At 48.2% G+C, this 22,040-nt stretch overlaps 1 protein-coding gene across 3 annotated transcripts in view; it reads right to left on the bottom strand.

Moving 5' to 3' along the window:
- LOC105477983 (transmembrane O-mannosyltransferase targeting cadherins 4) overlaps positions 1–20,556 on the bottom strand; it is a 70,326-nt gene extending 49,770 nt beyond the window's left edge. Inside the window, exons 1-5 of one of the 3 annotated variants that reach the window (XM_011734914.3) lie at positions 20,468–20,556; positions 14,227–14,442; positions 9,908–10,023; positions 8,666–8,882; positions 2,165–2,252 (exon numbers count right to left, since the gene is read on the bottom strand). In XM_011734914.3, the coding sequence (XP_011733216.2) occupies positions 2,165–2,252; positions 8,666–8,882; positions 9,908–10,023; positions 14,227–14,388 (583 nt within the window). In that variant the 5' untranslated portion in view covers positions 14,389–14,442; positions 20,468–20,556. Of the gene's footprint in view, positions 1–2,164; positions 2,253–8,665; positions 8,883–9,907; positions 10,024–14,226; positions 14,443–15,924; positions 19,920–20,467 lie in introns of those variants that run through there. The other 2 variants (XM_011734921.2, XM_011734934.3) reach the window with 2 other exon arrangements.
- Between the last annotated feature and the right edge of the window lie 1,484 nt (positions 20,557–22,040).

Raw genomic sequence — 22,040 nt, 5'->3', positions numbered from 1 at the left:
ACATCTACCACTGCTATCGGTTTGCAAATGCAAAAACGCCCAGGTTAACACTCTCAAAAACATCTACAAACTTAACATTAAAGTCCTCGTAATTTCTTTCCAATTTTAAAATAAACATTATAAATGCTAAAAGAATGTTATCGGAGAAAAAAGAAAGGTCACGTTGGTACTTACAGTTAATATATTTATGTCAGTACTGAAATATACTTCGCCTATTTCTTGTAAGTCAAAGTGTTAACTAACTGAACAGCCACCACACATTTCTTTAACTTTGGTATTGGTTTCTTGCCAAAAGCTTTATAAAAAAAGTATCTTTTGTATGGATACTTGGAAATAATTTTATAATTTACAAATGTATGCAAAATATACATGTAATATATACTAATATACAAATTTGTGAATTAAAACAGAGAAAAGGTTAGTAAAAGCTTCCAGAAAAAGGATATAAAATATCTAGCCTTTTCACTTTTCTGTGAGAATACTCCATTAAAGGAGGCCAATACATGTATCTGTTCACCTGAGGGAAGAGTGTTTCGTATCATGATAGCTTTTTCATTATTTCACAAGAGCAATCTTTAGAAGTAGTGACAGGTTCCATCATATCTACTAAATGATGTCCCCCACAAGTTAAATCTATCAAGGTTTAGTACTTTCCTCAAAAATCACTTTGATGTCTTTGAAATCCATTCAGAATAGGGAGTAGTGACTTTAAGGGAAGATATGTTAAAATTATGTTAAAATCAATAAAATGGCACTTTCAGAAACTTTAGAGTTGTCTTTGAGAAAAGTCACAACTCCTTTTTTTTTTGAGACAGAGAGTCTCGCTCTGTCACCCAGGCTGGAGTGCAATGGCACAATCTTGGCTCACTGCAACCTCAGCCTCCTGGGTTCAAGCGATTCTCCTGCCTTAGCCTCCCGAGTAGCTAGGACTACAGGCACACACCACCACGCCTGGCTAATGTTTGTACTTGTAGTAGAGACAGGGTTTCACTATGTTGGCCAGGCTGGTCTCAAACTCCTGACCTCAAGTGATCTGCCCACCTCGGCCTCCCTAAGTGCTGGGATTACAGGCGTGAGCCACCGTGCCGGGCCCACAACTCCTAATTTTTAATTTTCTTCAGGAAAAATATGATTTCTGATGTTATGTTATCATCTGTATCTGTAAATTCAGATTTAATTGCCAACTTTTGAAAAGGAAGAACCATTATCTGTAGTGAATGTTAACAGTCAGGCAGTGAAGGCACCCCTCCCTTCCAGTCCTGTTCCTGATTCAGTGTCTCATGAAGAGCCACATGATGGTACTGAATTCATTATGGGGCCAGCCGATGCAACCTCCCCAGGTCTCTGGTGGCTGCGTGTCTCTTGGGAGATTTATAATCATCACAGGTGGGGAGACCCCCACCCCAGGAAGAGACTGAAGTGCATTATCGCTAAGTTATAGGAAGAAAAGTTACCACCACTATTCTCAATACTTGAAGCTGTTCTGCTAAGCTGTCCCCAAACTATAATGCATCAGAAAACCAACGAGCGATGGGAAGAAGTGGTGGTTTTATCCAGGCGTGATAAAGTAATAATAATAAAAGGGGGTGGGTGTGGTTGTGTGTACCCACGCCCTGAGTGGGTACTGGCACAGGCTAGGGCCACTGGGGTCACTTTTCTGCTGCACCTTAGTGCAGTCGCAGGTGCTCCAAGACAGGGCCTGAGCCTGGGTTCAGTCTGGACAGGATGGGATGAAGGAGGGACAGTGTATGAAAAATCTCCCTGGCTCTTTCCAAGCCACCTTTGGAAGCTGTGGAAGGATAGCTGGGCAATAAATACCTAGAACATCAAAACAGGAAAGGCTGTCCTGGAATCATTCGCAATCCTATAATTTTGCAGGAAATAAAATAGCAAAACTCAATCCTGCTGCTGCTTCTGCTCTTGGTCTCAATACCCAATAGGATAGGCCACAGTGTGAACACCAATGTCAGAGCTTTGCATTATGGAAAAAGCGATGGCGCAAACAGACATACATATCTAAAGAGAGTTTATGCACCCTCTGGTCCACATCCCCTCAGAGTGACACACTCATATAGATGGATTCTTTCCCACCTGTTAAGACGCTGCTCAACAGGACAAAAACATGAAGAAGGTGGAAAATTCAGGAGGCAAACGGAATGCTTACTTTCTCTAAATGCTTTACAGTAGCCAAGGAAAGACAACAAGAAGAACAGGGCACACAGGAGGTCTGCACGGCCGACAACACCAGCAACCTTAAAAGAGGGGGAAGAAAACAAAGAATTACATAAAACACATTTAAGCAAATCCTAAACTTAGGAGACACAACCATTTTTTTTTTTTTTTTTTTGAGACAGGGTCTCACTCTGCCACCCAGGCTGGAGTGCAGTGGTGTGATCTTGGCTCACTGTAGCCTCAAACCCCCTGGGCTCAAGCAATTCTTCCATCTCAGCCTCCTGAGTAGCTGGGAGCACAGGCGCACACCAGCACACCGCCACAGCTGGTTACTGTTTGTATTTTTTGTAGAGGCGGGGTTTCACCATGTTGCCCACACTGGTCTTGAACTCCTGGGCTCAAGCGATCCACCCACCTCTGCCTCTCAAAGTGCTGGGATTACAGGTGTGAGCCATTGTGCCTGGCCAAAACCAAAATTCTTTAGACATATAAAACAAGAAACTTCCCAGACTCTGCCACATATTAAAATAAATACACGATGTAGCTGTGTAACAGCGTTTGGTGTTACCTTACAATCAGTTCTCTCCTTCCTTTTGGGTGTAGGACTTGATTTAACTGCCTCAAGAGAACAGCGGATTGGTTTGAACCTGCTGCTAGCTATTCTGCTGGACACAGACGGCGATATGTGTGTGCCGTAAAAGCTGTGAGCTGTGTTCTTTAACACACGATACCCAAGAGCTCCAAAGACTTAGTCTTCTGAGGTCACAAAGTGGATTTTCAATCGGAAAATGTTATCAGCTCAAAGGGCATGATATTTAAAAAATAAAATGTGATTGGAAACATGAAGGACATAAAGGTGCGAGAGAAGTGTGAAAAGCCGTCCTGCCGATAGAAAAAAAAAAAACAGGAGTAATCCTTCAAAGCTGCCTCTGCCCCCTTTTTTTTCCCTTCAGACCAAAACTGATTAAGTGGGTTAACCTGGAAAGCCGAATGCTTCAAGAGTGATTAACAAGTAGGATGAGCACAGAATACAATTTCTGCCATTTCTTTCCCACATTTTCCACATGGTGACTCTGCCCTTCCTTTCCTCAGTGAGAATGAAGCAATATAAACTATGTGTTTCTTTCTTTCAGGCTGATGACTCCAGTCATTGTTCTCCCAATGCTGTACGGTGATGAAAGACACAGAATTCCACCCAGCAGTACTGGACTAGTTTAGGTGGGATTCTTTACTAACTGGCACCTGAATGTGACACGGACCAAAGCTTCTGCTGTGATTGTCCAGGTATCACTTTAAAGGCTGGTAGTTTAATCCCTTCCCAGAGGATGGGGATGTGATATATGAGCTGCAGAATAAAGGACTTTTCTATAAATCAAGATGAGAAAATATACACTGACTATGAAATTACTATATTTACATGTGATTCTCAAGTTCACATGCAGTCAGTAGCTAAAAAAGAATGTCTTTTAGGAGCAGATTCCCCTACACCGGTTATACATGAAATGCCAAGGACCATTTGTCACTGTAACTGTGACCTCCCGATGATGCGTACGTGGCAGCCTATGGTGTTAGGTGATGGTTGGGAAGATTGAATAAGCTGATAAATCCACCCAATGAACACTACACACACACAAACGCTACCGAGAAGGAAGCTAGGGACAAAACAAAGGCTTAACAGATCTGGAACAAGTATGCCAGTATGCTGGAGGGGAACAATCCAATTGCTTTATGAATGAAATGAATATACAATGAGAGCTCTGGAATACTCAGGGCTGGAAACTCACTCCATCAGGGACAGAGTAAAATAGTCAGAGATGGAGCCACACAGAACAGAGCCTGGTACAGCGTGGGTGCGGCTCACTGTGAGTTCCCCGGTGGGTCCTATGGGGTGTGTCTATGAACAGGAGTAGCAGAAAGGCAAAGGACAAAGGACGCAGAAGCTCAGGTGTCATCTCCACAGCCCTGGGTGAGTGAGGAGGCAGCTGGAGCATCCTGGCTCTGTGGTCCTCATGCCAGGAGGACACGAGAGGAGAAAGGACCGTCTTAGAGCTGTGGCTATCTACAGCACCTCGGGATGGACTGGAATCCCAACCCTTTGGAGAAGAGAAAGCAACGAATGCCGAGCCAGACAAGCCTGTCTGAAGGAGACCACAGAGAACAGGGTCACAGGAAACAGGGGGAGCAGGTGTCAGAGACCAAGGGGAAGTGAGGTGAGAGAGGGGGAAGGAAGTGGTTTGGAAAAATACTAGGGCTAGGGGCCAGGAGGGCCAGGCTGCCTAAACCACTTGCTACCTGGATGGCTAGGGGAGATCTGAAGAATCACCAAAAATGAAATTTAAACATCAAAAGCTTATTTTTACAGAAATGTTTCTTTCTGCTAATTGTCGAAGACCATCCCACGACTTTAAGCAATGTACATTATGTTCCTTGACATAAAGAAAAACAAAATTTTTAAAGTATGGGAAGTGTTTTAAAGCAAGACAGCATTTAGTATTTACAATGAATGTTTTTGGCATAGTAATTAAGAGAGATTTCACTAAAAGAATGTTAAAAAGCTACCCAAGGAGGGACTGTATCCAATCACTGTTTGAGAATGTACATAAGCAAGAAAACATTTTCTTTTCCTTTTCTGATATTTGCATAATATGTATTTTTAGGCAAACTTTTCTACAAAGGCTATTTTTTTTTTCTCACAAATAACGTGAAACACTCAGAGTTTTCTGGAGAAATCACTGCAATCCCTCTGAATCCATAAAGCAGGCGGTACCATTGTTTCCCCAGTAGGTAGAATTTGCATGGGGGCCATGAAAAGGAATTAGGGCGGTGGGGAAACTTCCTTCTGGATTAAAGTCTGGGTTCATTAGATAGACAGAACTCTTTTTAAACATTTTGTTTCATTTTTCACTTTCAGAGACAGGGTCTCACTGTGTTTTCCAGGCTGGAGTGCACTGGCGTGATCATAGCTCACTGCAGCCTCAAACTCCTGGGCTTGAGCGGTCCTCCTACCTCAGCTTCCCAAGTAGCTGGGACTCCAGGCGCACACCACCACACCCGGCTACAGGAAGAACTCTTAAGGGGGCCCGAGCTTCTTTCCTTGATGTTGGAATTCAGACAAAGTGAAATCTTCCCCAACACTCTGAGGAAAATAAAAAGTAAAGCCCATACAAGCCACTTCTGTCCTCAGGGAAGCGCTGGGATCCTCCTGCTGATGGCCACACAGAGCTGAAGAGCCACCAGCAGACCAGGGGCTGTGTGGCCCTCCCAGACTCTCCTCTCTGCAGTGGGGACTGGCCTATCAGAGGCTTTGGGTGTCTACAAACCACTCAGCAATGTGCGGTGGCTCATTAGAAAAAGACAGACACTCCCGTCAGTTGAGGAGCACAAAACACTGACTGCAATTACAGCATCACCAAGCGGAGACCAGGAGGGGGCAAGACTGTGGGGTGCCCAAGTCATCCCTATTTGCCCGGCTGTCATTGCTTTCAAATGGGAAGTCCCCAGTCCCAGAACCCTCTCAATCTCAGGCACACGAGACGGCTGATCACCCTAGAAGACTGGAAAATTCAGGTGCTTATTTGCAGTGGGCAAAATCATTTTCAGTGTGAAATGTTGGAGAGTGTAAAGACCTAAAACATATTAATGTAAATGTTAATATAATGAAATTCATGTTAGGCCAGGTGCAGTGGCTCACGCCTCTAATCCCAGCACTTTGGGAAGCTGAGGCAGGTGGATCACTTGGGGCCAAGAGTTTGACACCAGCCTGTCCATCATGGTGAAACCCCATCTCTACTAAAAATACAAAAATTAGCCAGGTGTGGTGGTGCATGCCTGTAGTCCTAGCTACTCGGGAGGCTGAGGGAGGAGAATCACTTGAACCTGGGAGGTGCAGGTTGCAGTGAGCCAAGATTGCGCCACCGCACTCCAGCCTAGGTGACAGAGTAAGACTGTGTATCAAAAAAGAAAAAAGAAAAAAAAAAAAAAAAAAGAAATTCATGTCACTAAAACCTGCAGGGGCCTATACTGCTATTACTGTCTCTTAATAAATGTACGCTGAGACAAATGGGGTAAACTGAGGCAGTTTACTAACCAAATCCCCATTGTCCTCATCCCACAGGGATCAATGTGGCTGGGGCTGCTGTGCCCAAGGCCATGATTCAGGCTGCTGGCTCTGCCGGCCAGAAAGCGGGACTGACTCCTCGCTGAACACCTAGGAGGAGCTCGCCTGCCACCCGTTTCCTTGGGTGTTCCGTTCTTTGCATGTTTTTAAAGCTGGAATTTTTTTTTTTTTTTTTAGACAGTCTTGCTCTGTTGCCCAGGCTGGAGTGCAGTGGCATGGTCTTGGCTCACTGCAGCCTCTGCCTCCTGGGTTCAAGCGATTCTCCTGCCTCATCCTCTCGAGTAGCTGGGACTACAGGTGTGCACCACCATGCCCAGCTCGTTTTTGTATTTTTAGTAGAGATGGGGTTTCACCATGTTGGCCAGGCTGGTTTGGAACTCCTCACCTCACGTGATCCACCTGCCTTGGCCTCCCAAAGTGCTGGGATTATGGGTGTGAGCCCCTGTGCCTGGCCTAGAGCTGGAATTTTTAACTGCAGGGTAGGAGATAACAGGGGAATGCAGACAGAAGTAAACTGAATACTATCTGCAGAAACACTGAAAGGTAAACATACAAAATATCTGTCTTCCAATGCTAACTCTTAATTATCCACAAGTATTTCTTGAAATCTGAGTTTGAATGGATGTCATGGTGGGGAGGGGAAGAGAGAGAGGTTTTTCAAATACTCCTTTTTCTCCTAGAGCTAGTCTGCCTCAGTTTCCTTTTAACCATCTGGAATGTGGACTTTTAAGATTACATGTTCCCAGCTTGCATTTATCTGGAATGTGAGTGTGTGTGTGAGAGAATGTGTGTGTGTGAGTGTGTACGTGTGTAAGCACACTGTTATACTTGTTGGCACTTGAAACCTTTTTATAAATCAAATTCTGAATATTTAAAATGAGAATTTTAGAAAACTTTCCTTGGCTAATAATTCAAGTATTATTTTGCTTTTGAGATCACGCTAAATTAGATGAGAAGGAAGACAGAACCAGAACTTCTCCAGTGAGTCCCTGTCTTCCAGTCCCTTATTCAGGACCACTGGCTACACTATATCTGGGTCCCAGAGAGAACTCGGATTGAAACAAAGTCTAATTCAGTCACAGTTATCTATAAAGAGCTTATAACTAAATTTTTACACAGCAGTCCCCAGCCTATCCAGCTCTTAACGTCCTCTGAATTTGCTGAGGTAAAAAATAAAGATTTAAAAAGATATCAGGAGGGGGGTGTGATAACAACTCCACAACACTCCTGATACTGGAGTGAATAGACAGTTTAGTAAAGTCAGATGCTAAAAACAGGACTTCTGCTCAGCATCTTGAAACTCCAAGAAGCAACATGCAACTGGTTAAATGTAGAGATTTCAGTCCCGATGAAATGAGAAGTCTACCGTGAGGGAAGTTATAAAGTGTATGTGATTATTTTATGCACTTCGTGCTCACAGAATGAATGACTCGAGTCAAATCTCGTCCCTCAGCAAACATGCTGCCTTTTGCATTTTCAAAGGGTCCATGTGGTGGTGCAGCGGGTGGTTCCTGAAAACTTCACAAATGTCTAGTGAAATCCCAGCACAGCCTATTCCAAATACACAGAGGCAGCTCGATGGGATGGAGACGTAGCCTCCAGGAGGGTGGGCACCCACCAGAGCTGCCTGATCACCTTGGGGAGAGGATCACACAGGGTGAGGAGGAGGAGGGTGGAGAGGCTTCACGAGCAGCTCCCCAGCAGGGCACGGGCACCACTTTCCAGTTCAACACCAAGTACGTCAGCATCTCCTCAGTGGAGGCCGGGGAAGCCCAGAATTTAAGTCCTGCCCGACATCCACTTGCTCCTCACCCTGGATAAATTTTTATCCCCCCACGCCTTTCCCTCATTCCTAAAGTGGAAACGGTTATATTAGCCCAGCTGATGTCACAGCGTTTTCGTAACAATCATGTGAAGTCTAAGAAAGGATTTTATAAATCATAAAACTGTCAGCGAACACAGAAACACTGCATCAGACCCTCCATTGAAGAACAGTTCTTAGCCTCCGAACTTCAGACCCCAAAGCCCGGCAATATTTAACATCCGTGCCTTCACCGCTGGTGTTATCCTAGAAGCTAAACAGAAAGTATCAGCAGAGATCACACCATACCTTATTACACAGTCTCCACCAGTATGGTGCTCTGCATTTTTTTCACCAGAGACATGTCTCTGCCCCAGACAGAATCGTTTCAAATGTCTGGCAGGGTATTTATGTAGTGTCCTTTCTATTTCTAGAGTATACTGTGGAGTAGACTTTCTCCAGCTCTGGAACCAAGATGGGTACATAAAGGGAGCCTGTTTTAGGAAACCAGGCGACACGGGGGTGTCACATCACTTCTCACGTGCATACAGATGCCTCGTGCAGACGACACTTACACATTCGGTGTGCACAGGATGGACAGCAAACAGCAGCGCGGCCAGCAGGGATGCCCTGGGGGCGAGGTGCAGCCTCCGGCCCTTACTGGTGTACTGCAGGCCGCCAAACAGAACGGAGAAGACATCCACCATGAGGACAGAGATGCCACCGTGCAGAAGGATGTTGACCACGTGAAAGCCCACGGGGTGGAAGCCTCCCGAGAGGTAGTAGTTAATCCTGCAGAAACACAGGGAGTTCAGGGTACACGTGAAGCGGCAAGAAATGGCAACGGTCTGGAGGGGAAGGCTTGTGTGTGGAAATACTAAAAGGAGAAGTGGAAGACTTTGTGCCAGCTTGATAAAAATAGCACCAAGATAAATAATGCCTGTCGAGCTAAGAAGGCTGTGGAAAAGGTGGGAATGTAACTACAGGGAAAAAGGGATGAAATGGATGTGTCCAAGGCGAGTGGCACTGAAGCAACTTGCAGAGGAAAATCGAAAGGAAAGCTAGACGATGTTTTACATGCAGAAGGGGCAAGGCTGCATTCCAGGAAGATACAATATTCCACACATTACTCATGGCTAACCCCTAGGGACGTGGATTTAAGAGAGTCTTATACCTTGCTTATCCTCCAAAGGGCTTCTTATCAGTATGCCCACCAGCCTTCCCCCAGCGAAACACCCTCCGCTGGCAGGGATTCCTATTCTGACTGTTTCTCAGCTGCTGGTGGTTCCAATTCATCACTCCTACGCTCCTGTGGGACGTCTACACACAAGTGTTTAAATGCACCCGAGAAACAGGTATGGACGAGAACCTTTGTGAGGTGAATGCATCTATTCAGTGCAAGTGGCTCCCTGTTTAATGGAGGGGGCACTGTTTGCAAGCTGCATCTTGCTTTTGCATATTGACTTGGTAACAGTAGGAAGACTTATACCTTATTTATTTCTGTAGTGAAAAAGATAAGTTTCATCAGAGGCCTCATGTCGCTTTCACTCATATTATTCCATTGGTGTTAACCAGCAAAGGGTCAAACCTCCAAGAACTGAGAAAAATATGAACCACCACCCATGTGCATGCCATCCTTCACAGGGGCCCCGCTCGCCTTCTCTGCACCTAGACACCCATGTATGTGAGCAGCTCAGACCCCACCTGAGTCACTGACTGGACTCCTGAATGCTGAGAGCCTGCTGACACACACCTGTCTCCAATGTCACACACAAGCCGGGAGTGACCTTCCCAGGCCCTTCGATGTCACGGCTTACCTGAAAGTCAGGACGGTGAGAGGCCGGTAGGACTTGTGGCTGGTGTTGCTGCTCAGTCTACTGCCCCAGAAATCATGGTGCCACAGGTCCCCAAGGGGCGTTTCTGCTTGGAGGTCCTGCAGGGACACAAATGGGACGTTCTGGACAAGGGTCTCCCACCAGCCCTAAGCCAAGCTCCTCCATCTCTCACCCGGGATGCAGTCAGGCCTCCTAGCGGGGCTGCTGCGCCCAGCATGTTCTCTATGTTGATCATCTCAAACTACACATGGGCTCACCCCACCGGGCTTCAAACACCGATCAGCTTTCACCCTCCTGGGACCGACAGCTTCCCCTGAACTCTGCAGGCCCATGTCTCTGGTGCTGTGCTCCTGCCAGCTCCCAACCCAGAGGCTCTGTCCGGGTCGTCCCTGGACAGTCACCCTCAACTCTTCACGGCTCAACTCCTCCCGCCATTCATCTCCCAGCTGCCCAGCTCTGCCCTTCCTGAGCTGATCCCGTCTCTCTTCCATGGGTCTCTGGGCATCTCACCCTGTCAAGCAGTGCGTGGCACCCTGGCAACTTACAGTCACATGACTATTTGTCTGTGCCACTAGACTGGGCTCCACGAGGACTGGGCCACATCTGGGTTTGCTGGCTATATACAGAAGGTGCTTAATATGTGTCAAATATAAGTGGACCACACAGCTAAATAAGATCACTATTAACTTCTCACATCTAATAAATAGGGTAACTTACCAAAATGTCCCAGTTAAAACACAAAAGTGGATAAACATATTTTCGTAAGTTTCCATTTTTGATCATGAGCTAGCAGACTATGAAATCAGAAAAAAATCCTTAATTTTTACAGACAAAAATCACTCAATATTAAAAAAACTCTATACCTCTCTTACTGCTGAGGTAGTTTAATTTGGTACTATACTACAGATGCTTAAAATGCATTTTTTTTTACATTTAAAAGATGAAAGTAGATGGCTTAAATTGTGCCTAAAGAGAAGAGAGGCAAACAAGGCACTGTGGTGGAGTAAGTAAGAAAAATGACAGATTAACTTTCTCTTTAAAGCGTAATTAAACCAACGTTTTAGGGACTAGAAATAACAACATGCTGATCATTTCCCTGGGTTGTCAGTCAAGATTCTTCATTGCAATAACCAAACTCTGATTAATTTAAACAAAAAGGGAATTCTTCAAAGGGCAGTGTGCAGCTCACAGAGTCCCCTGTGGCCTGGAAAGCCAGGGCAGGGCCACATGGCAGGAGCAAAGCCACCCATCATGCCCCGGGCACCTCACAGAGACTGCCCGGCTGCCTCTGGGCCCCCACCTCGCGTGACCAGTTCCTAACTCCAACAGGTGGGCGCACCTGACGGGACAGCCCATCTGTGCCAGTTCCCTAATCAAATCGTCTTCTGAGCACCTAAGAATGCCCCAAACAGAAATGGGTCAAATGATGGGTGGCCCCAAAGAGCAATAAAAGTCCACACCCACCGGGCAGCTCGGCACTTGCGACTTAAGCGCTTGCTGACTCAAAGGGAAAGGCTTGAAAAGAGGTGACAGATGCAAAGCTGGTCACCAATGTCCACTGTTAAGGGTGACATTTGCTTCCACAGTGATCAGCTTCAGAGGCCAGGAGTGCACTGACCACTCCCCGAGAATGGGTTAGAGATTCTGTGAAGGTCGTGTGAGTCACCTGCTCCCTTCGTTGACTCAGTGACAAGCCTGGAAACCTACCTTCTTCTACACTCTTACAGAAGCACCCGGTCAGCTGTGAGGGGCTTGGGTGGAGGATCTTTTCCTCCCTTTGAACAGGAAATGAACACCAACGAGGCTCTAAATATTTGATTAGGTGGAGCCTCCACAGCAGGGTGTGCTACAGAAAGAAAGGTCAATTCTTCCGCATAATGATTTATGGAAAAAATGTATTGTGTCTAAAATTCCCCCTAACTCCACTGTCTCAAAGATCATCATCTCAAGGAACAAAAAAGGCAACTCCACACGGCAAGGAAGCATCTGGAAAACAGTCTCTAACATCACTAAAATCCAGTAACAGCCTGTTTCACATTACTGTAGGCACAGTGCCAATGAATGGAGGAGTGCCTTTCATTAACTAGGAAAAGAAAAAGGGAGGGCTAGCAAGTTAACAAAAGGGGCACAGTGTGATGCTCCCAAAAACACTGCCAAGACCATGCTCAGCAGAACCACGAAATGGCTTCATCTGCCTCACCTCACAGAAGGAACGAGAATTACACCCAGACACCAGGGCCTCCACACACAACACGGCTCGTGTTTTTGTTCTTCCTAGCTGACCAACATTTTTCAACATGGTTTCTGAATTAACACTTTATATGTCTTCTGGTTCACACGAGTAGAAGAGTCAAGATATTCTCACCAAAACGAATAATGGAATTTAAATAATAAAACTCTATCTTTGTGAGAAAACAATTCTGTGGCCATTAAGCCACCAATCTGTGCTCGGCATGGTGGCTTGTGCTTGTAATCCCAGCACTTTGGGAGGCCAAGATGGGAGCATCACTTCAGGCCAGGAGTTTGAGATCAGCCGGGCAACACAGTGAGACTCTGTCTCTACAAAAAATTTTAAAAATCAGCTGCGCGTGGTGGTGCATGACTGTAATCCTAGCTACTCGGGAGGCTAAGAAGGGAGGATGACTTGAGTCCAGGCATTGGAGGCTGCAGCGAACTATGACTGCACCACTGCACTCCAGCCTGGGCAACAGAGTAAGACTTTGTCCCCACCTCACGAAAAAGCCACCAGTTTGACATAGCTGTGTAGACTTACTTAGTTCTTTTAAGCATGGTTTAAAAAAGAACTGAAACAGAATCATCTACAGTAACTGCTGAGTGAATTTGAGGAAAATTACAAATGAAGAACTTGAATTAAAAATAAACATTGGCCGGGTGTGGTGGCTCATGCCTGTAATCCCAGCACTTTGGGAGGCCAAAGTAGGCAGATCATCAGAGGTCAGCAGTTCGAGACCAGCCTGGCAACATGGTGAAACCCCATCTCTACCAAAAAATACAAAAATTAGCCAGGCATGGGATGCCTGTAGTCCCAGCTACTTGGGAGACTGAGGCAGGAGAATTGCTTGAACCCTGGAGGCGGAGGTTGCAGTGAGCCAAGATCGTGACACTGCACTCTAACCTGGGCAACAGAGCAAGACTATCTCAACAACAACAACAACAACAAAAACCCATTAACAATGATCTAGTCTGTGCCATCAAAATGGAGATCAATTGCAATATTATGTCACAAATAAATATACGCAAATCAGTCATGTTCCCCCCCATACAATAAATGCTTGTCATATAGAGAGTTCTCAACATTTTCAGCATGAAAATGACTTTCCACTTATTTGGTAGAATCCATGACTTCAGATTTTTAAGAGCATTCAACAGTGTTACAAAGAGTTGCTCTAATTATATCTAGCAGGGAGCTAAATGTGTATTTTCCTCTAAGTCTTCTTCACTGGCTAAGGAACACACAGAAAATATCTTCTGAGTAATAGATTGTCGAGAGACTAACTTGTGCCATTTCTGAGTTCTTTCTCCTCTGGGTCTTGCTTGCCTCTGCATTTCTTGCTCTGATTTGTAGCCTGCTTGAATCTTTTTCATCTTTTCCCACAAACCTCTTTCTTTTGCCCTAACTCCGGGTAGGGAGTGGAAAAAGATGACCATTTTTCCTGCACTGATACATAGCAACCACTGGTAAGCAAAATTGACTGGGATTCTGCAAGTCCAGCAAAACTGACTCTCCGAACACCAAACAAGCAGGAACTGCAGCGCCCATTGGCAGCACATTCCTCTTGCCCCAGCAGCTGTCAGCAGGCTGCCCTGACAGTCTTGGAGAAGGACAAAGCGGCAGCCAGCTCACTGCCTGCTGCTGAAGACGCACCTTCTGGCAGGGGATCACACCCGTCCATCACTGCAGCAAATGCATGATGGGTTTTTTTTTTTTTTGAACAACTGTGGAAATGTTTCACAAAATCTGAAATACTAAGTCTGCAATGCCCTGCAATACCCTTGCCTTGTCATCTTAGAAGAACGGCCTCTTTGATCCATATGGGGACTGGGGCTCTTGAGGGGAATGTCTGAGCTCAGGCAGGGGTTCGGAACCTTGGTGACAGCAATAAGAAAGGCACTAAATCAAGGAGGCGATGTTGAAAAGAGACAGAAAAATCGAGAGCACCATTGGGGCCCAGGCCAATGCTTAACCTACGTTCCACGGAGAACAATGCAACACAAACTTAGATGATTACTGAGACACAGGTGGGCAGTTAAGTTTACCAGAAGAGAGTTGAGATACAAACCTTATTGTTAACAATAGCTTCTGAGTCATCAAAGACAAAGTCTCCATCATAGCTGCGTGCAAAACACACAATGGCAACCAATCCCACTACTAACTTAGCCCAGAATGGAGGAAGAACAGAAGATGGAAAAATGTGATCCAAATCAGTGTCCAACACGGCCATTCTGAAAACTGCAGGCTGGTGGCCCCCGGCTCCAGCATTATGCTGGTTAGGAATCTGCAGGAAAGACAACACCATATAAATATTCATCAACACTGGTAGGACCGTTTCTGCAGTGGGCACCGTGAGTAACAGCTAGATAGTCATTTATGCTATGATTTTATAGGATGTGATCATTAACAATTTGAAGCTGCGCTTCCCAAACTTTAGTGGGCAGAAAAGTCACACGGGACACATGCAGATACCTGGGCCCGACCACAGGATCTATCAAATCAGATGCCCTTTGGTTTCTGATGCTGGAATACCCTTTAGAAACATGAATTTAATGGTATCCTCATCAAGCCCACAAGGCAAATCATTTTTAATCATCCTTGAACCAGTTTACAGAGCTTAAAAAAAAGAAGTTACCATCTTACCTCATCCAATCAAGAAAAATCAATAAATAGTCATTGCTGGGTTTTAGCGCACTGCGTGTGTGGCAGGAGAGAGGGTAGTGTGTAAAACACAATCCTGCTTCTGAAAGAGCTTATGGTCTATTTGTAGCATTCAGGCACACAGGCCAGGGAGCTGAGACTCTGAGACAGAGACACGGGAGTCGAATGGAGAAACCCTAAGGCGGGGCACAGGATCGAATGCTGGGTTCCTAGGCTAGTGGCTCGACACAGAGGACAGATAGAGGAAATGACTGGTGGGGACAATATCTTGTCCCAGAAAAGGCTGAGCCATACAAAGGAAAGGAAGGGAGGCTATTCGATGTGAGGATATGACCTTCAATCCTGGTGAAAGAGTCAAGATAAAAATATATACTATTTTGAACTTTTCTTTCAAATGGGCATAATGTTTCTCACCGGGGATGCCTGTGCCCTATCCTTGCCATGTGTTAGTTGTGCGGTCCTGTGCACAGCCTCTTTCCTCTCTGAGCCCACCCCCTGCGGCCCTCTGCAAAGCATCTTAACGGTCAGTGGTGAGAGGTGCCTGATAGCTTCCTGCCTTGGAATTCGCCAAAACAAATCCCAACCTACCCCCAAACTCACACTTTTATCTGTCCCCATTCCCACCACATCCTGGACAGGGGCTTTCTTTGGACTTACCAGGATCAGGTTTGGGTCAGACTGCTTGGTTCTGACCTGGGGTACCTCTGGGCAACTCACTTGACCTCTCTGGGCCTGTTTCCTCAACACTAACATGGGGGTGGTAGGAGTGCCTGCCTTCTAGAGTTGTCATGAGGGTTAAACGGGATTCCCAACACCGCCTGGCTGTAATGAAGGCTCAGGGGAGGCCAGCTATTATACTTTCTTCCAGAAGGCTGAAAGCAGAGGCGCAGAATGATTTTCTGTGGGAAATCCCTTTTAGTATCTGGTTGATTGGTACCGAGGCTCCTGTCTTTACTAAGGGACCTGGACCCTGTTCTTTTCCTGCCGAGATGAAAGAGAATCCCAGCCCCCTGATTGGGAAGACAGTTTGGATGTATTTGTTTCTGGATCTCTAAGTGGATACCCCAGACCATGGAATCAATAAAAAGCCCGCCAAATAGGCCACCTGAAGTCACAGGCATCCTTCTATAGCCTTCTGTCTGAGTGAAGATGGAGACAGATCCAACAGGCAACGGGACACACCATTCCATGGTGATGCTGTCCCCTTCCAGGAGCCAGAAGGAGGCTCAGATTTATAATCCAGAGATGAAACAGGCCACAACTCTTCCACTGCTTGTCTCTCAAGCCTCACAGCCTGACGTAAGGCATGCTCTCAGCAAGTGCTGGGGGAATACTGCAGCTACTTTTCTTTTCCAGTCAAAGGATAAACCACTTCTCGAATCTAAATTACAACGCAAACATAACACAGGTCAGCACACAGGCCTCAACATCTATGCTTACATTTCAGCTAAAGAAATTACTCCTGCTACTTAAAAAACAACAAATCAAGGCTGGTTGCAATGGCTCACACCTGTAATCCCAGCACTTTGGGAGGCTGAGGCGGGTGGATGGCTTGAGCCCAGAGGTTCAAGACCAGCCTGGGCAACAAGGTGAAACCCCATGTCTACAAAGATAGACAAAAATTAGCTGAGTGTGGAGGCGCATGGCTGCAGTCCCAGCTACTCGGGAGACTGAGCGGTGGGAGTACTGCTTGAGCCCAGGAGTTCCAGGCTGCAGTGAGCTGAGATCACACCACGGCTCAACAGCATGGGCAACAGGGTGAGACCCTGTCGGAAACAACAAACCCCAACAAAGCCAAACACTGAATAGTTAGGAAGATACTATGATTTAACATGGAGAGAATAAGAAAATTTAGAAAATTACTGTGAAGGAAAACAAACAATTTATAGCAATTTGAAATGCACAATAGAATCATGAGTTGACAAAAGGTCATGTAACTGGTTTTGATGTTATCTGCTTTATTGTTTCAATAGTGAATTTACTGGCTCATGCAATATATTTTTGGAGATGGTGTCTTGCTATGTTGCCCAGACTAGATTCAACTTTTGGGCACAAGTAATCCTCCTGCCTCAGTCTCCCAAGTAGCTGGGACTACAGGAGTGTACCACTGAGCCTGGATATTATCTGCTTCAGTCCCAAATATTTGAAAATTATTTCACACACTTTTGTCAAGGTTCAAATGGCCTTCTAAGTAGAATACTAAATCAGGAAATACTTTGTGCTCCTAAATTAGCAGCCGTACCTCAGATTGCTTAGAACATGACTATGTTCTAAGCATAGTCATGTTCTAAGCAATATATGTTCTAAGCATAATATGTTCTAAGCATAATCATGTTCCAAGCAATAATCATGTTCCAAGCAATAATCATGTTCCAAGCAATATGTTCCAAGCAACAGCCCCAGTATATATAAGGTAGACTGTGGACCATACCATCAACCAGGTACCCTGGTAGGCCAGGTCCAAACTCTTGGGAAGTCAACTGGATGGATGACTCAGTGGATCTCAGATGATTCCTCCTCTGCTCTTGCAGGGACAGCAGAGAACCTGGCCTACCTCCAATGCCCCTGCCCCCACATCATTTCCTAGTTCTGGCTGGCTCTCCCCTCCTCGCTGTGACTCCCCTGCTTCTCTATCTCAGGGGGCTCCTTCTCCTTTCTCTAAGGCCTCCCACATCTTTGCTGCCACCGAAAATACTCACAAATGCTCTTTTCTTTCAAGGGATTTACTGTTAATATACATAGTGGAATAGTTCGGAAAATGCCTTTCACTAGCAAATGCAAAAAAAAATAAAAAATAAAAAAAGCTACAATTTGTTAGAAGGCCAGGCAAAGTGATCAGTCTAGTCCAGTGGTTGAGACCAAAGGCTCTGGTGACAGACAAACCTGGACCTGCCGGCTGCATGACCTTGAACTGCTTAGTCTTTCTAAGAATCAGTTTCCTCACTGGGCACAACATGGTACCACCACTACTTTCTTCAGAGGGCGGTGGTAAAGAATTAAAGGGAGAAAATGCATGCAAACAACTAGTTCTCATTATTGTTAGATTTTGGAGAAATTAGCCGCTGCTTCCTAGTCCCTGACCACCTGTCTTGCGCACACCCATGTTGCGACTGTTTATTCATGCAGATGGGCTGAGCACTAGGGCCAACAGCAGCCCATCGGGTGACCTGGTGCAACTGAGAAAGGCAGACCCTTCTTTTGGGCAGACCCAGGGCACATGGCTTCCTTGGTCTGGTGTCTGGTACAAACTGTACAACCATACACAGTGACCCTGTTTCCAACTCTCCTTCCTCTAACACTAAACGACTTCTGTTCCTCAATGACCTGAGCCAGGCTTGGCACTCAGGTAAAAGCAGCCCTGTCTGAGTAAGGTGGTAGAGATGGGGGACCACCCTCTCTACACCCCTTCCCCTTTTTTTTTGAGACAGGGTTTCACTCTGTCACCCAGGTTGGAGTGCAATGGTATGATCATAGCTCACCACAGCCTCACTTTACTGGGCTCAAGGGATCCTTCCACCTCAGCCTTCCAAGTAGCTGGGACTATAGGCATATGCCACTATGCCTGGCTATTTTAAAAACTTTTTTGTAGAGACAGGGTCTCACCATGTTGCCCAGGCTGGTCTGAAACGCCTGGCTTCAAGCGATCCTCCTGCCTCGGCCTCCCAAAGCATGGGGATTACAGGTGTGAACCACCGTGCCCAGCCTCCACCGTTTTTTACACTCAGGCCATGAAATAGGAAGGGATGCTCCGTTTTCTTCCAGATGGGCCCTAGCTTGCACTTTCTGGTCCCTCTTCTCCACGTGATGTCCCGCCTGGCTCCTCTGCCATAGCTGGATCGTTAGTTCACCTTACGAAGCAACAAGAGAGACCCACTGTGGCCTCAGCTACAGGCCAAGCAGAGGGCACAACCCGGGAGGAATGAAGTCAGTGTTCTGCTCGCTACCTGACTCCTGCAACAGAATCAACTGGCCCCTCTACAGGGGCTGAAATCTGGAACAAAGCAGAGGTCCCTTTATCCTACAATTTCTCAAACTTCTCGTATCAAGCCTCTGTTTTCAGCAGGTTAAAACAAACTAATTATCTGTGAGAAGGTCAAAAAGACCCCACACAGGGACCCGCGAAAAACAAATGTCATCCAGCTGTGAACCATGAGGACCCAATGACAGCTGACACAGCAGCCTGGACTGCAGTAAACAGAATGGCGACACCAAACCTAAATGTTTCCCCTTGGGAAAATTAGCAGCAGCCACCTACAGAAGAATATTCCTCTCCATGCATCCAGGGGCCTGCTGACCTCTGCCCAGCCTTTCTACCTCACCTGTGACATTCAACCACATAGCCAGCCATCCTCTGCCACGCTGAGAGGTGACAGCACCTCTGGGAATCAGATTAGAGAACATGATCACTTGTGACCCCACATCCCCGGTCCTGGCAGTTTCCTGGCTGATCCGATCCTGGGCCCCTCAAGGCAGAGGCGTGAACCACCACCACCGCCCTCCTCCGTGCAGTGCTGAATTCATGCTACTGAAGGCTAAGGTATCGTCCTGCTGTGACGGCCTTCCCATTTATAATTCAGTAGCGCACGAGGGCCATGGCTGCCTATAGCAAGAATGTGAGTGGTTCGATATTCACAGCTCCACTGTCCCAGAAAGTTTCCAGCTTGCTAGCTTGTAGCCATTTCCCCCGTCTAGGTGCGCTGGCCGTCATTTTACCCCACCTCCATCTGGGGCGCGCCCGGCGCAGACAGGACTGCAGAGAAAGGGGACAGGGAGGGGACCTAGGCAGACCCTACTATAACTGTTTCTCAAGACATTCTCCCCATGCATTTGCTATCCCGGGGAAAGAGCGAAGTGTGGGATGACTCATAGTGGCTACATCTTTCCTCTAACTCCTCCCTTCTTTTGTGTGTGGTTAAAAAAAAAAAGAAAAACACACACACAGCCCATAGTCACAACATCAACATGACTAGAAGCCCCGCAGAGTTCGCAGGAGGTGGGCAGTGGCTGCGCCACCTGCTCGGCTTCCCCAAACTCTGAGCCCACGCCGGGAAGTGGCAGCTCGGTGGCCCCGGGCGCCCGGGCCGCTGGCCCCGCGCTCGCGCCGCTCCGCTCCGCAGCCGAGCATGGAGTAGCAGGCGCTCGCGGCGCGGTGGGGGAGCCGCCGCGGAACCCGGGGCAAGCGGCCAAGCGGCCCGGCTGTGTCCAGCCATCGCCTGCGCCGCGGCCAGCTGGCGGCCAGGCGCGGGGCCCCGCGGCCAGATGGCCGCTCCGGGGACGCGCCGCAGGCGCCGGGTGCGCCCGGGCCGAAGGAGCCCGCGCGGCTGAAGGCAGGGGCTGGGGGCGGCGACCTCCGCTCGGGCTGAGTAGCGCAGGGGCCCGAGCGGGGCGCGGGGAGGTGGGGCGCGCAGCCTCAACACCGCGCCCTTTGTCCCGTGTGCAGCTCACACAGGGGCCGGCGTCTCCCCTGACCCCAGCCCGGGCCGCAGCTCAGGTCCCGGAACCAACTCCTCTAGCAGCGCCGCGGCCGGGCCCGGGCCACCGTGCGGAGCTCGGGACTCGGCAGCAGCGGGGAGCCCGCACCGGCTCCGCGTACAACTCCACTAGCCCCGCGGCGCGCTCGGCCCTGCAGGGGCCGCCCCGCGCGTTACCTGCAAGGAGCCTGAGCCCCGGCCGCATCGCCCTCCCGGGTGCGGAAACTCCGGCGGCTCCAGGCGCCCGCCCGGACCTGACAGGGGGAGGGGCCGCCCGCGCACCGCCCCCCTCGACCCCCCCGCCGCGCCCCTGCCCCCCGCCCCGCGCCTCCCGCAGCTCCCCACGCGCCCGGGCTCCCCACCAACACCCATCTCGACCCGCCCCCTCCGCCCGACCATTGGCTGCTGCTCCCGTCACTTTCAGGTCGCAGCCGAGTCCCTCCTCAGCTCATTGGCGGACGCGCCGGTGACGTCAGGCCAGGGGGCGCTAGTCGGCGGCGAAGGAGGCGCAGGGACAGACCGACCAGGCGGGAGAGGAGGAAGCCGGGTTGTGGGCGCGGAGCTGAGGCGGGGCCGGGGCGGGAAGAGGCGGCACCAGCCTGGTCGGGCGAGGCTAGCTGCGGGAGCCCGGGTGAGCCCTCTTTCTTCCTCCGCGGTCCACGTGCGGGACCCTATTTCTGGCCTGTGTCGCACTTCGCCCGCGCGGTGGTCTCCGCGCTGGGACTGCGGCGTCCTCACAGAACAGCCAGAACTTCACTTCTTCCTGTCCGGGAGGAGTTTTTTAAAATGTGCGTGTCTCCACCTTCTGCTTCTCAGAACAGAACTGACTGAAGCCGTGTTCTTCCTGCTGAGACCATGCTGCCCCATCGACCCTGCTGCGGCCAGAGCCACCCAGGGCGGGCCCACTCACCGCAGGCTCGGGCCACTTGGTCCCAAACCTCCACTCCCATCCGGGTGACCGGCACATCCCCCACACTCCCACTCTCAGAGGTCTTTGCCGCCTGCTTCAGGAAAAGAGAGAAACTTCTTCCACTTTCCACCGGCAAAGCTGCACTACCTGCTCCCTACATCACCGAGCCCCCCCACCGTCCGTTTTTCCAGTATCGAAGAATCCGATCCATTGCTCCCTCTGGGCTGGAATCCGTATCCTCGGCATTTCATCATTCCCAAGACTCTACTCCACTTCCCCTTGCACCGCTGAAGTTGGTGAAAGAGGCGCCTCCCTCCAGTTTTGTCGCCTCTCAACTCCATTCACGTGTTCGTTTTCACACAGGGTGAAATTGCCTTTTTAGTGGTCGCAAGTAACATCCACATCACTAAAGTCAAAGGACACTCTCCTTTCTTGTGTTACCTGATCTGAGCAAAAATTCCTTCTTCCTCCTTAAAACACGTCTTCCTGTGGCGGGAGGGTGCTCCACTTTCCTGTCTGTCCCCAGTCTTGGCGTGCTTGTCTGCTCTGGGTGACCACCAAGTAACAGAGTTTTCAAGGTCTCAGACCTTTCCTCTCCACAATTTTTCCCTGAATGATTTAACCTGCTGTCAACATTTAAATCAATATATCCCAAATTTACAACTCTAATCTTTGCTCCTCTGAACTCCAAATCCGTTTGTCTAGCTTCCTATTCAGCTATTCCTCGTAACAAGCACCTCAAATGGAACCCATCCAAAGCTGAATGTGTCCTTTCCCTGCTTGCTTTCAACTCCCTGTCTCCCTGTGATAGTGAAGACACCACCATCCAGTGTTTCCCAA

The sequence above is a fragment of the Macaca nemestrina genome, chromosome 16, assembly GCF_043159975.1.
Source record: "Macaca nemestrina isolate mMacNem1 chromosome 16, mMacNem.hap1, whole genome shotgun sequence".
Lineage (NCBI taxonomy): Eukaryota > Metazoa > Chordata > Mammalia > Primates > Cercopithecidae > Macaca > Macaca nemestrina.
This window is presented reverse-complemented; position numbering and strand designations above follow the sequence as displayed.